The 15617-nt window shown below is 42.5% G+C and overlaps 2 protein-coding genes across 2 annotated transcripts; one reads left to right on the top strand and one right to left on the bottom strand.

The window, feature by feature from the left end:
* Positions 1-255: 255 nt before the first annotated feature.
* Positions 256-3557, bottom strand: ints15 (integrator complex subunit 15). Its single transcript, XM_070919507.1, has 7 exons — positions 3363-3557; positions 3049-3270; positions 2739-2904; positions 2316-2593; positions 1957-2194; positions 1667-1706; positions 256-692 (listed from the first exon to the last, which is right to left on the bottom strand). The coding sequence occupies exons 1-7, from the start codon at positions 3555-3557 to the stop codon at positions 458-460; spliced, it is 1374 nt and encodes a 457-aa protein (XP_070775608.1). The 3' UTR covers positions 256-457.
* A 1450-nt stretch (positions 3558-5007) lies between these two features.
* Positions 5008-12449, top strand: rgs11 (regulator of G protein signaling 11). The gene is made up of 17 exons (XM_070919024.1): positions 5008-5070; positions 5356-5452; positions 5676-5726; positions 6571-6677; positions 6943-6994; positions 7226-7284; positions 7454-7530; positions 7605-7686; positions 8935-9003; positions 9473-9496; positions 9610-9671; positions 9941-10054; positions 10227-10342; positions 10964-11051; positions 11136-11274; positions 12129-12211; positions 12311-12449. Exons 1-17 carry the CDS (start codon positions 5008-5010, stop codon positions 12447-12449), a joined length of 1422 nt encoding a protein of 473 aa, XP_070775125.1.
* Positions 12450-15617: the final 3168 nt, after the last annotated feature.

Genomic DNA, 15617 nt, shown 5'->3' with positions numbered 1-15617 from the left:
ACGATGATTCTGCTTTAACCATACAAACAATATATTTTACACATTAAAGAACTCTTGTTCCATACAATACAATTTGCATGAAGCATAATTAAGCCGAGTTCTCTTTCCATGAAAGCTTGTACTTTGCATCAATTCAAATAAAACCCTGAAATACACGTCTGACATTTGAAAGCTGATGTGCTGTGTTTGCAGCTGGGAACAGGACAACAGTGACCACAAGTGGTTGCTATAAAGAACAACACCTAAAAGTAGAAGTGAAGTAAAAAAATATTTATTGGACAAACATGTTAGCCTCCCAGACTTTTAGCAAAAGCAAATCTGTTTATTAACATCATACTACATGACACATCACTCACACCAACTTCATTCATGCACGCCAACAGACACATCCGCATACGTACTGCACATACATGAACACACAACTTCACATCTGCAGACAAGTGGGATATTATTTCTTTTAGTGGCTGGGTCGGAAGGGGAACGTTATCCCCGTCATGAAAGGCTGAGCGGGGTACTGAGGGTGAGAGGAGGGGTGGGTGGCAAGGGGTGTGTGTGGGGTGTGTGCAGGGTGTGCAGGGTGTGCGGGGTGCGAGGCGATGGGGGAGTGAGCCGCGTGTGGGCTGAAGGCCAGTGGAGGGGTGTGGATGTTGTTGTAGTACATCACTGGGCCTGACAACACCAACTGGAGCAAACTGGAGATACAAGTACACAAAGAGACGAGAGGAGACAGAGGAGAGAGAGGAAATGTTAAGATGGAACAAAAAACTTCAAATAGAAGTCAAGTTTAAGCACGTGTTGTACAAACATCTGAAGGTTGAGACACATCCACAATATGTAGGTTCCCCATCGAAACTACTCTTTGATGACATTAAAGATTCTTTTGCTGCACAGCTCTGGCTCACATGGGAATTGCCATTTTTCTGGCTTCAAAAATGGATTACTGTTCTTAAACATACAGTAAATACTCAATACACAACAGGCTGAGGATGGCACTATTTTTAGAAAAGAAAGCAGCCTGAAATGGCATCAGAAATTTCTAAATGTCTTAACCTGTTAACCCTATTAAATTACAGGAATTAGATCTATATTTTAATTAACATTACAGTGTTGTTTAACTAAATGGTTGCATTGCCTATTGCAATAGCCTATCTGTTGAAGGTACTATATGGAACAATTTACATGTATTACTCGCTTTTTATTGCCAATGTGTGAACGGAGTGTAACGTCACTTAAAAACGAGACCCTCCCCGACTATCTCGTTTGCCTTTAACAGCCTGTGGATTGATTTCTACGTAAAGGACTTGGGACGTTTTTTTCCCCGGAAAATTCAAAGGACGTGGCGTTATGCGCGCTCCAGAGTGCCTGAGCCTCTCTTCAGCTCCATGTTCAGCTCCCCTACAGCGCAAACAGCTTAAAAGCTTAAAATGAGTCTGCTAACGTCAACAAACAACCGGCACCACCAAAACACAAAGTCCACGTAGCTTGCTTGCAAACACGGACGAATTGCTAGCTGGTTTACTCTTCACATGTGGGTACTGATTATTACAATAGACTTTCTCTAAACAGATAGATAACCCCGAAGCTGCTGCGCTGTTCTAGCTGGAACCAAGTAACCAGTGGAAATCGTTTCAAGGTGAATGGGCAGTGGACAGTAAATGGTTCTTACTTGTTGTGTGGGAGGCGGGAACAGATGGCTCTCAGGTCCTCTGTGGAGACAAGGCAGCATGAAATAAGCACTCAAAAATCACCACAGCATGATGAGACAATCCATATGACAAGCGACCAAACCAATTAATTAGTTACTAAATGCTTAAAAAATTGCTTCAAGCTCACATTTGCAGCCTTTCATGCATTGTTGCTCTCTGAAGGCCCATTTTTCCTCTCCTCTATCTACTTTTCTAGCTTCTACTTCTGTACAACTTTTATCTTTCCACCCATCCTTTTTCACAGTCTTACCTCTCGAGCAGAGCACTGCTCCATTGGCCATAGCCACCTGCAGGGCTTGTGCCAGCCTGTCCAGGGCCAGCTGGGACAGTGCGTGCGTATCGGCGGACGACGTGTGCGCGTGTTTGTCAGCCTGGTCCAACAGCCTGGAAAGGTCTGAGGTCAGCGTGGCCAGGGACTCCAACTGGAGAAGCGCCAGGCGGCCGAAAAGCCCCTTCTCATTTAATATGTTCGGCAAAAGCATGAAGACCTAAATGTGGCAGGAGATGGAACGGCATGGGAAAATGGCTTGATTATCTTCACTGGATGTGTATGAGACGTCTTGTATACTGCATACACCGTAAGCAATTGTATCTAAACACACCACACACCTGTAGGACACTCAGATGGAGGGCAGAGAAAAGAGGCCCCACCTCTGGCTCACTCTCAGTGGAGCCATTGGTTAACGCCAGCATCTTGTCCCTCCTGTAGGCCAGCGGTGCTTTGACGCACCAGCGCACCAACCCTCCTAATGGTGTGACATCTAGTGAGCTGATAGGCTGGCTGCCAGAGAGGGGCGTGTTCAGGAAGGTGATTAGGACTAGGCGAGGGTCATCTTGGATCCACGACACTATCATCTGGAGGAGTTCTAAAGGAGGAGTGAGCTCCTCTATGAACACACACACACACACACACACACACACACACACACATACACATAGACGTTGTTAAAATGACTTCTGGTCGAATCCAATTTTATGGAGGACCCAGTTTTTAGATGTTTATGCACTTTTTGTGTTATCCCACCAAAGTACCTGAGGTGAGGTCATAGAGGGTGGTGACAGCAGTGATGAACTGGCAGCAGAAGCGTGGGCTGGCGCTGTGGATGTTCTGCAGGGTAGGCACCGAGCCTGGCACCATACTACAGTAGTCGTCTACTAACACCTGAGCCAGGCGCACGCAGTACACATGGTGGCTTCTCTGCAGGACACACACACAACCAGAGGCATACGCTCAGAACAACCACAGTACAGTACTTAATTTGGACTAGCCTCACACTCAAGGTGTAAAAGTCCAACGCACCAAAACACACATTTAAGCATGAAGGTGTGTTTGAATGCTCACCTGTAGCCAGGTAGCACCACATTCCAAGATAGGAACCCTGCCCACAGCGATCGCCATGGAGACCAGCTTGCCTAACAGTGCCATGCGACTTTCATCTGCCTGGTTGCCTTGGAGACTGAAGAGGGCGGAGAACATAAGCTGGCGGACAGTATCACGGCTCTGCTCCTGGAAACAGCTGCACATGATCTCCAACAGCTGGAGCTCCTGGAGAGCGCTCATCCTCTGAAACAAAAACACAGACAATTGATTGGCTGTCCACGTGTGTTTTTATACTGTACATTGGTGTGTACGAGCATTTCAGGGTCATGCCTCACCCTGGCTGGGGTGTTTCTGTCCTTGGGTGCATGCAGAATGAACTCCTCCACCAGCTCCAGGGTTTTGGAGTCGACCTGCGGAGGCTGCCTCCCTGACTGCACCAGGTTGCAGATGTAGATGTCCAGGTGATACAGCAGCTCCTTGGCTGCGCTCAGCACATCGCGAGGCAGCAACGACTGACGGATGTCACCCATCACCACCTGACAGAAAGCATTACAACATTTGACAAACTTGAAATCTTCATTACAAGTAAAGTGTGTTGAGAGCTCAAGAGTGGCATGCTGAAGAACCGTTTCAAACTAGGATAAGTGATTTAAACCGTTGTAATTAACGAGATTTTCAACATTCAAGTTACGCAAGATGATGCTGTAGACTTGCCTTAACAAAGTCTTGCATACATGTCTCTTAATTGCTGCGGAGAAAACCTACAATAAACTAAATACATCTAGCTATAACACGATAATGCACTGATCCTCAGTCTGTTTACTTGTTACACAACAGAAACACGACTGTACACCGACACAAGAATAGTAATTACGAAGACCATTTTTAACGTTACATGTCTATATATCAATCAGTGTTGCAAATTGTAGGTTCAAGGTTGTAACTCAACAATTTTCAAGTGGACCAGCTCCACAGTCAGTCGGTGTCCTCCATCCCGCTAAAGCTAGGGTTAGCAAGGATAGCTAAAAAGACTGTTTTCTGTTCCGCTAATCCCACATGCGTTAGTTACCACCGGAGCCGCCTTTTCACTAAAACACGTATGTTCAGTTGAGCCCTTACCGCTGCAAAAAAGACCTTAATATAATGTTACTTAATAAATTAGCCGACGATGAGACTAGTGAATGGGCTCAAAACGACGACGGAACCACTTCCTGCTGCTACGGAAGCCTGCGTGGGATGAAACCACTGCCATGGCGTTTTCCGCGAAATATAACGCATGTGCTGTTTAGTAAATGTCAACAAAGACTGTGCAATTAATTTTAGCTATCAAGAATATATGCTTACAGTAATTTAATTATTAATTAACCCAACAAAGACTGTAAGGTTTTCTTTTTGTAAAAACGGACATTTTTGTTATCTCACACAGAATTACATAAAGGGAAAAACTATTGTTATTATTTATTAGGCCTCTTCATCTTTCAGTCGTTTGAGATATTTATAAATGAGCCTACTTTAGCCAACAAATTATAACACATTATTCATTTTCTTATTCATATTTCATATTTATATTGCAGTTGTTGAGATTCATTGTAGGCAGTAAGTAAACACTGTGAACTATACAAAACTAAACGTTTGAGAGAAGGGAAGCTGGACATGTTTAATTCTTTGTGATGCTAAGTATGTGGCTAGCAGTACTGGGATTCTGATGAGATTTCAGTTGATATTTCAGTTGCCCCACTGACGTAGTTACAGACGCGTATACACAAGCTGTTGTTTTCGCAGTTGTACAGAAATATCATATTGAAAATCACTTTGGCCACATACTGTAATCCCTTCTAATCTACACGGGGGCGCGCCCGCCAGGCACCGGGCCGCCTGATGGGGGGGGGACAGTGGTGCACTCTCTGCCGCGCGCTCCCGGCTGCACTTCGGTCTTCTGCACTTTACCGTCCCGTCGAGTGAGCCCAAGCAGCCCGCAAGATGACCATCAACACCCTGGCTAAAGGAGGCTGGCACAGGGAGCAAATGGCATGCTTTCGAAAGGTGAGACTGCACGATTCTGTCTGCTTTAGTTTGTTTTCATAACGTGACTGTTATACTGTAGAGATATAACCCTGCGTGAATCCGAACACATGCAATACACATGAACGGGTGCCAGGAGGAAAACAAGTTATGAATGGGTGGAACATTTAATATAAACATTGTTTTTTCTGAATTTATGACTTTTTATGTGATTGTTTTCTATGGTGTGTGTATCTGCATACTCATGTGTATGTGTGTGTGTGCATCTGTGTGTGTGTGTGTGTGTGTGTGTGTTTCCCCTGACAGATGGAGAAAGTGGTTGTGGCCATGCAGGACCCTGACATGGGCATGAAGATGAGAAACCAGAGGCTCCTTATCACTGTCATTCCACACGCCATGACAGGTGTGTGTGTGTGTGTGTGTGTGTGTGTGTGTGTGTGTCCCTTTATGTCAGTGTGCATTAGCATCTGTATGTGCATGTGTGTGGACATGCACATTGCAGCTTGTGTTCGTCCCAGCGGATATGCATAATGCAGCAGTGAATTTTGGAGAATACCGTGCTGTGCTTACAGAATTTTGTCCTCTTTTCTTGTCTCCTTTCTTTCTGTCTCTCTCCATTTCTTCAGGCCGTGACATAATTGAATGGTTGACCCAGAAATACAATATCTGTGAGGAGGGTAAGTCACTGATACATACATTTTGTGTGTGTGATAGAGAGAGTATTCGCTGTGATTCTTCTGTTTCAGTGTGACCGGCTTGTTGTGTGTCGTTGCTAGCGTGTTGCCAGGATATGGTGTTTTCTCTTAAGCTGACGTGGTAGTGATGTGTGTGTGTGTGTCTGCATATTGTTGGGGTTGCTGTTTCCAGTAAACAGGAATGGGGTGAGCCCCAGAGGATCCAAGTTTGATTAACTCACCTGATGATCTGGGTTTGATTAGCGTCCCTGTGGAGGTTTTTCCCTCAGGAGACTTCACCCTACCCGAACTAAATTAGAGGCTGGAAAAAAAGTAGTCTGCTGGTCCCTTTTGCCTCAGAGCAGACTGAAGGAGGAAAGAGAGGAGTCAGTCAGCAAGGGAGAGAGAGTGGTAAGAGCTGATTAAAATGCAGCGCATAGCTTTTTTTGGTAGCTGTCAGTCATAAAAGTAGGGCTCTTTAACAAATGAGGAGAGACTGAAGATTGATGATGCATTTCATCACTGGAACTAAGCCTTGATTTGAGAGAGATTGCTGACAGGGTGCAGGTGTTTGATAAAACAAAAAAAATGCATGACAAATTAGGCCCTCAGCATTTCATACAAATTTTATTCCTCGCGGCCAATTAACATGATTGATTTTCCACATACGGTTTCTTCAGTTTGAGAGCTTTATCCCCAATGAAATCAACATGCCATCAGACATGATACACTTACCACAAATGATAATGTCTCCTATGAATAGACGTCCAAGAAACATTTATGGTAGCATTAAAAGTGTGTAGAAACTGTGAGACTAGTGATGAGTTTCTTCTGTGGCGTTCAACAGAAGCTCTGCATGTTGGCAGCATGCTGGTGAGATACGGGTATATTTACCCTCTCAAGGAGCCGAGATCTCTTGTGTTACGGCCTGATGAGTCGCCCTACCGCTTCCAGGTAAGTCGATCACCCCCCATGTAGTATGTTCATTCTGCCGGCTTGAAAAAAAACCAGTCCCTTCTACCAGTTTAAATGCTTCAACCCTTTTGACTGAACTGTCACCTTCTCTCCATCACTGCCGATCTCCCTTTCTCCCGCTCACTCCATTAGCCCACTTCTTAATCCTCCATCCATCTGCCACTCTCTGCTGCCTCTTTGTCACCACCCGCCTCACTATCAATCTCTAGCAGAAATTTCAAAAAGTGTTGCTTGTTTTTCTCAGACTCCATACTTCTGGACTAGTACCCGTTGGCCTGCCTCGGAGCTGGACTATGGTAATGCCAAACACAAACTGATTTGGTCAGAGGGGATCTCAGTAGGGTGAAGGGACAGCACAAGTAAAACTCCTTTGTACATACATACATATTATGTATATGGAAACAACCAATTTCCACCCATCATCGCAGAAAGAAAGCTTCCATTTTGGGTAAAACGCATGATATAGATCAGGGCATAAATCTCTTTCTTTCTGTGCTGTTTTTGTTTTCGTTCTTATGTCCCAACAGCAATCTATTTGGCTAAAAAGAACATAAGAAAACAAGGAGAACTCATGGAATATGAAAAGGTGAGGAAAGTGTGTGTCTCTGTGTGTAAGTAAGAGAGAGAGAGTATGTGTGTATTATGAATTATGCAGCAGTAAGTCTGGGGGAACAGACCTATGTCATTATTAATTTTCTTCTTTTCTCTATGTTTCTTTCTTTTCTCATTCATGCCTTTTCTTCTTCCTTTTTTAGGAGAGGTACAGTGTGTTGCACAAGAGGATCAACCACACCTGGGACTTTGTGGTGATGCAAGCCAGAGAGCAACTCAGGTACACTCACATGCACACGCACACACAAGCCCACACATGCACACACTCAAACTTACAATGGGATTTATGTTTAGAGCCTCCAAACAGAGGAGGAAGGCTGACCGCATTGTTCTAGAATGTCAGGAGCAGGGTTACTGGCTCATCAACAGACCCCCGGTACGTTTACTATTATTATACTCTACTGTGTTGTACTATACACTACACTATACTACACCTCACAACACAACGCTATACCATACTATACTACACTATACTACACCTCACAACACAACGCTACACTACACTACACCATACTATACTACACTATACTACAAAACACTATACTATACTTTACAGTGCACTACACTACAATACACTATACTATACTATACACTATACTATATTTTACTATGCTATAAATTGCTATGCAATACTGTACTATACTATACTACACTACACTACACTATACTATACTATTCTATACCATACTACATTGCACTATACTATGTTATATTATACTATCTATACTATACTATACTATACTATATTACACTACACTATACTATACTATACTACACTAAACTATTCTATACTATACTACACTACACTATACTATACTGTTCTACAATATGGTGTTCTCTACTGTGTTGGACTAGAATGTATACTATATCATACATGTACTATACTATACTATAATATGCTATACTATATTCCTCTTCACTCTACTCTACTATACTATATTACTGCACTACACTCCTGTACAGTATACAATACTATACTGTATTATACTATACTATAACATACCATGCTACAAGTGTAGAAACGTGTATTACGGGACAGTCAGAGGTCCCACTAATGTTCACTCCCAGTCCCCTCTGCCTCCTACATAAAATATTCAACCCATCTGGTAAAAGCCTCAGCTGACAACGGGGGAAACACACAGAGAGGGACAGAGAGAGAGAGAGAGAGAGAGAGAGAGATGAAGCGATACAGAGAGAGACAGAAGAGGAATAATCATCATATTCCACTTTCTTAATGTTATACACCACAGCAGTCCATTTGATTCTTAGACGGAGACGGGGATATGGATCAGAAGGGGAGAAAAAAGCGGGGTGCAGGAAGGGAAGGAGGAAAGGGATGATGGGAAGTGCAGAGGAACTGTGAAGGAGAGGAGAGGGTGAACCAGAGGACAAAGGTTTGGAGGAGGAACTCCATCTTGTCTTGCCCTCATGAATTAGGGACGAGGGCACGGAGAAAAAGAAAGGGAAACCTGAGAATAGAAGTCGGAGCTAGTGGAGTGGAAAGCTCAAGGAAGGATAAGTGCTCACTCGCACGCATATTCTCATCAGAGACACGCACACACATAAACACAAGCTCAATGACAAACATGCTATACTTAGTTATTAGTGTGTGTATTTTTTTCAGCCTGGGGCACATAATGTGTTGGACATGGGTCTCGAGAGACCAAATAACTTCAGCTCACGAGTTACACTGGTCAGTTACAACATCACAGTTCTTTACTTCCTTACTTATTCCCCTCTGAAAAATCTAATGTGATAACACGTCTGCTGTCTATCTCGTCTCTCCTTGTTTTATTGCTTTCCTTCTTTCTCGCTGCTGGGATTGTTTCAAAGTAAGTGTCCAAGCTGTGCTATTCTATGGACTATCACACTATATTACAGTCTTATATATCTTGGCCCTGACGTGACACGATAGTCATATCCATTGTGTGCCACATGGCTGATTAGAACAACTTCTAATCAGTCCAGAAAAATATCCACCTGTGGTGATAATTAAATATAGATTATTTTATGACCAGTATACAATCTCATGATTCAATACTTGAAGCCATTGTCTGTATGGGTGAACACAGGCAGTATAGAAACAGGGACACCTTCTAATGTATAATGCAGTCATTGTGTGACCTAAAATGATGACACTGTGTTTCTCTTAACAGAAATAGAACAGTGACTACTACAAAAGTGAGGTAAACATCATACATCATTTATACACCCTCACTTTAAGTACATTGAGTGTATATCATAGCTCGCTTTGTGTGTGCTTACATTTGCACGTGTCCTTATTTGCCTTTGTTTACAGATTGAAACCTGCAGAAGGGCCCTCGGAAGAAACCGTGTGAAGTCATCCATCTGCCTAGAAGGGTATGTGTCGGCTTGATGAACGCACATATGCAGACACACATACACACACACGTGGAGTAATGGACTTGATGCTGCCTGAACCGAACTCTACATCTCAAGCTCGCACACACACATGCACATAAGGCTTAGTGCTCCCACTGTAAGAGCCACTAATGGATGCTTCCTGAGGCAAGTTGGAATTAGTGGCCATTAACTCTTATGATCTGCAGCCCTAATACAATAATACTGTGTGCGTGCGTGTGTGTGTGTATATGTGTGTGTGAGTGCAGTTTTGTGAAATACAGCGAGCAGTACCTGAACCACGATCCCATTATGCAAGGCTGCCTTCCCAGTAACCCCTGGATCTCTGATGACACTGCACACTGGACAATGAATACAGAAATGTGAGAGAATACACACACACACACATTATAACAAGTCCAAACTACAGCCCACTATACTAGCCCACACAGTCAAAAAATGCATTTAGTTTGGCTGGTTTCAGCTTTTGAAGCATCTCTTATCGCAGTAGTTTGTCATGTGGAAGCCTTTGTGCCTGGATGTGTTTGTGAGCAGGGTGCCCACACCGACACGTCTTCGAGTGGAACGTTGGAGCTTCAGCTTCATGGAGCTTCTCAATGACATCATGGGGAGGCGGGAGTTCATGACCTACCTGGAGAAAGAGTTCAGTGGTAAGGAAGAGTGACAATTCAAAATACAAATAATAACTCACATGTGCAATGACACAATATTCCACAGCTAGTCCTGAATCGTGATGGCTGTCTTGTCAGATTTGACAAAGATGAATTTGTTCAAACATTTGGTGATTAGGTTTTATGATAGGACGCAACCCAACGTCTTGTACTTTCTTGTTTCTATTCTGATCAAACTTCTGTTTAACAGGTTTAATCACAGTCATGTGGCATAAACTGGCATATGGAGAAGCGTATCACAATGACAAACAGAGAAAGACAAATGGAATTGTTATTCATATCAACCTCTTAATCTAACCTCTAATGACATTTTCCAACCCCAGCAGTGAGAGATGGAAGGGTTGAGGTAGCGGAAAAGAAGATTGATTTCATGACATGGTTAGTTGAGAGGATGGAAAGAGTAGATAAGGAAGAAGAATAAAGACATAAGGCAGATTTATTCATCCATGCAGACATTTGAAATATTGCCAGGGGCCAAGGTATTCCGCAGAGGGCAGCCATGCTATAAAAAGTCTCATTGTATGTCACTTTTTCCTGCGTCATTGTTGTTTTCTTCACCTCCACACGTACCCAACACCTCACTGTCTGTCTCTCTGCCAGCGGAGAACCTGTGTTTCTGGCAGGCCTGCGAGGACATTAGACATGGAGAAAGTTCTAGGATCATAGAGAAAGTGGAGGAGGTCTACAAGTAAGTGCGCAAGCACACGAACATACAGAAATACACATTTATTTTCACTCTCAGATGACAGCCACTCTTCTGCGTGTGACTCAGAAACTTCCTGGCTCCTGGGGCTGCCCGCTGGGTCAACATCGACAGTAAGACGATGGATAAAACTCTAGAGGGGATCAGACACCCGCATCGCTTTGTCATGGACGACGCACAAATGCACATCTACTTCCTCATGAAGAAGGTCTGAGCTCTGACCTGTTGTAATTTGATCCTTTACCCTTTGGATATGGATCCTGAAAGATAGGACACTGGTCATAACTTGTCTTAAAGGACCATACCAATGGTTTTGCATGTTTGCCACAAGTCCAGTATACTTTACATTACAGGTAATTATTTCCCAATCCATGCTGCTGTGCTTGAAAAATCTGAACTTACTTTTTCTATCAGGGCAAATTCAACCTGAAAAGCTCACAAACATGCAAGGAAAACTTAATTTATAGAGCATGTTTCATTCTAGGGGAGATGATCACAATATGCTCGTAGAAATAAAATAACTGGAAGCTAATGCAGAGATCTAAGAGCACTCTCCAAAGAGGCTTTTGTGTTTGTTGAGCTGCAGGAAGTTGTGGGACATGCAATATTTTTTTATGTCTGTGGTGCATTCAAGCAGTGATTTAACAGGGTTTAGATCTCCAGGTGACGAGGATAGGTATAATTGTGTGTCATCAGCGTAAAAATGATAACTTGCATTATGTTTTCGGATTTTGTGGCCAAGAGGCAACATGTACAACCTGAACTGCAGTGGACCCAGTGTCGGTCCCTGAGGGACGTCACATACGATGTCAACTTTGCTAGACGTACAAGATAAATAAAAAATTGTGGAGCAAACACATTCTATTTGGCCAAAACACACATTTTATGTAAACTCATGTGGAAAAAAAAATATGTGGAATGTATTTATTTCTCTTGAATTAACTAAAAGCACATGCATCAGAATGGCAACTTTTAAGGTCAGCTCACTGTTAGAACCTTAGAACCTGCTTAGGTGGAAATGTTGTGATGCCATTGTGTTTGTGTTTGTGTTTGTGTGTATAGGACTCTTACCCAAGATATCTTAAGTCTGACCTATACAAGAACATGCTGGCCAAAGCTATTGTCCCCCAGGAGACAAAGAAAAGGTAACATTTCACATGAATTACCACTCTTACTTTCCTTTTACTTGAATAAAGTCATTCTCTAATATTACACTTTTCCTTTCTTTCTCTCCTTCCTCTCAGTGTGTTCCCCTTCATGAGACGCCAGCGGCACTCTAGCCCCTCCCCCGCTCAGACCGTCACCCAGGCGACGGAGGAAGACGGGCAAGCTAAGGGGGCCGGGCAAGCAGGTACCAACTCTGCAGCCGGCTCCCATGTCTGATGAAAAAACCTGTCAGACTCAATCACCTCAGTCTACATTGTCTCGGTTGGGTACCGTAGCAACCACCCAAGGAGTTCTCCTCTGATTTTTTCTTCCAAGTCAAACTGGCTGTGTGAAAGCCAGAGCTTTTTCTTTCACCACTGCGACATTTACAACTTCCTCTCAGAGCACAGGTGTTAATGCATACTTCAGCAGCATCACATCTTAGACCCAGGGCACGAGCAACGAACAGCGGAGGAAAGAAAGAGCTTTTAGTGCTGCTGTTATAGCCTTTACTGCTGCATAGTCATCCTGCATCTACATCCCATCTCAGTCCAAACAGTCTGTCCTGGTGTTCTTGATATTGACTCCTAATATTATAAAGAGTACGGTCTAGACCTGCTGTATATGAAAAGTGCCCTGAGATAACGTCTGTTATGATTTGGCGCTACATAAATAAATACAAACTGACTTCCTCCCTCAATAGCTGTTATGTAGAATCTACTCTGTCTCTCGTCAGCAGGTTTAGGAAATCGGGTTGTGTATAGAGCAGTAGAGATGTAACATACTGTATGTATGCAGTGAAAAGTTTGCCTAAGCATGTCTGTGATGATCATACAGTTTGCTTGTTTTGTTCATTCCATGCCAGAGCTTCATATTGTGATGGTCGTCGCTGTTAATTTTGCTCGAGCATGTTGTCATCCCAATAAAATGTCACAACAGCATTCAGTGTTGTGTTGTGTCCTCGGCTCTGCATGCTGTGGTAAACTGTGAGTGTGTGTGGATCTGTGATCAGGCTTTTATTTTTAAATCTATTTCTTCCTTTCCTTTGACTTCGTCTCGTTCATATCTTCTCTTTTCTTTCACATGTTCTGTCTCTTTGTAGCCTTCAGGCATTTATACACATCAACTGCTAAAGAACTGCTATATAACTTAGACAATGACCAGATAAAAAGTTAATCAAATACAGTTTTAGACAATGAAATCTTCATCATCACTAAAATGTATATTATTGAATAATAGAGCTTCAGTAAGTCAGTCCATTTGACACTGACTTCCAGAGGCTTCAAACCAGCTATTTGCAGAAAAACATCGGCTCAGGTCTGTTTCACACAGTGCCATCAGTCTGCACATGCTGTTCTCTTTCTCTTCTGCTACTGTGTCCGAACGTATTTCTTCTACAACTAATATAACCTTTCAGGTTTCATTTCCTTCCCTTCTTCTCTCCATTGATCCCATGGGAGCTGCAGTTTCCTCTACTGGACTGGCTCCCTCTACTGGCTGAATGTGGTCAAAGCTTGTGACCATTAAAAATTACCAAATGTTTACCCCTCATCACAGGTTAAGGCCCGAGTTTTTTTCCTTCCCAGATCATTTTATTCAAGGGAGAGGGCCATCGAGGTGAAAGTATCCAGCATCTCAAAAGAGAGAATATTCAGAAAAAATAAACATAATTTTGTGGAGAAGAAATGTTTGTGTCTATGCAGGACTTAAGATAACATATCTCCACTACTACGCAAGGTTCCCTTTTTGGTGACACTTCAAGTTTTTAGATTAGATTTTACTTTATTGTACTTTAAATTAAACTGTACACTATAAATCAGATATGTACACTATGGACAGTAGTATAAATATGCTAGGGTATGTGAAAGCCTATATAGTACAGGTAAACCTGCTTTACAAACCCGGGGCATGGAGTTTTAAGGATGAGGGCATTTAGGTGGTATGAAAGATGCTTTTGAGTGGCATTATGGGCAAATGTAGGATCCAGCATTTCTGAAGCTCGACTCACACCAGGGACTAAACGTCAGGACGTGTCGGCCTTTGCTACTTTGATTTTGTCTTTCAGAAAAACAATGAGCAGTTAGGTTTCATGGTGTGATCTGTAGCACTGATCTGTGTCAGCGTTGTGGGACCTGAGAGCCCATCACATTTACTAATGGAGGTAAGCTATACATGGACACACAAGCAAATATACTCACACACACACTGTGAAATGTGTATTTCAAGCACAAGCACTTCCTAGATTTCTGAGGATTATGATAATCTGCTTCCCTCCGTTCCCCATCCTCTCTTGTGTGTGTGTGTGTGTGCCTGAGGAAAGAAAAACTGTGTCCACATAAACAGCAATAAAAAAACAAAACAAATCATGAAACACTTCTCTTTATCCAACAGATTTATTTTTGGTAGGCTAAATGCTGTTTGGATTTTTAACAGATTGAAAAGTAGCTGTCCAGCACAAGGAAGTAAAGTCATGTTTACACGGGACATTACATTTCTTCATCCTAACACGCAGTGAGAGCTGAAGAATGCCTTTTCGACACTCCTACTGAAATGTAAAAACTAAATAAAGTCATTCACACTCAAAAAAAATATTTCAACAATGAAAGCAAGACGACAGAAACATTCAACATGCACTTGTGCAAAAATCACAATGAGAAAATCATCACAGTATAGGAATAAGACAACAAATAAACTTTATGTCTTACATGAAATAAAGTACGGAAAGTGTTCAGTGTCTTTACTGGTGCAAAAGACAAAACACACACACACACACACACACACACACACACACACACACACACACAGAGTACATAGAGTGCACTCATTCACAGAAAGATACAGGTGAGAGGAGGCACTGGACACAGCAATCTGAATATACATTCATCAAGTGCACATTCATACACATATGGGCTTACGTACATTACATAGTGGAACCAGCTTTTTGAACATAAAAGTGCATCAGAATGAATAAAAAAAAGGAAGGGCTGATGAGGTTTTAGAGTGGGAAAATAAAACAGAGGCGGAGAAAAGAAAGGACACTGAGTCGTTCAGTTTCACCACAAGTGGCGTGTAAATCTGTACACGAACATAACTTCCTGTCATGTACAGTATATATCTTTTTTTAAAGGAGTCACAGGAGGCCCGTATCCCAAACTGCTACACTTTAATTTGTCCCCCAGTACACTCGATTAAAAGCCCCTGAATTTCAGCTGGCCAATGGCCGAGAACGTGTTGCACAGAAACATGGAAGAAAGTTAAGATCTGACAACATGGACGAAGCAGTTCACTGGCTTTAAATCATTTCTATTAGATGTTTTTGATTACGTTTAGTAGTGTTCTGCAATGATACATTTTGAGGATAAAAAAAAAACTTATTTCCACTGCTGATGAAGACCATAATATATG

This window comes from Enoplosus armatus, chromosome 14, assembly GCF_043641665.1.
Source record: "Enoplosus armatus isolate fEnoArm2 chromosome 14, fEnoArm2.hap1, whole genome shotgun sequence".
In the NCBI taxonomy this organism is placed as follows: domain Eukaryota; kingdom Metazoa; phylum Chordata; class Actinopteri; order Centrarchiformes; family Enoplosidae; genus Enoplosus; species Enoplosus armatus.
Note: the sequence above shows the minus strand (reverse complement) of the source record. Positions and strands in the feature narration are given on the sequence as shown.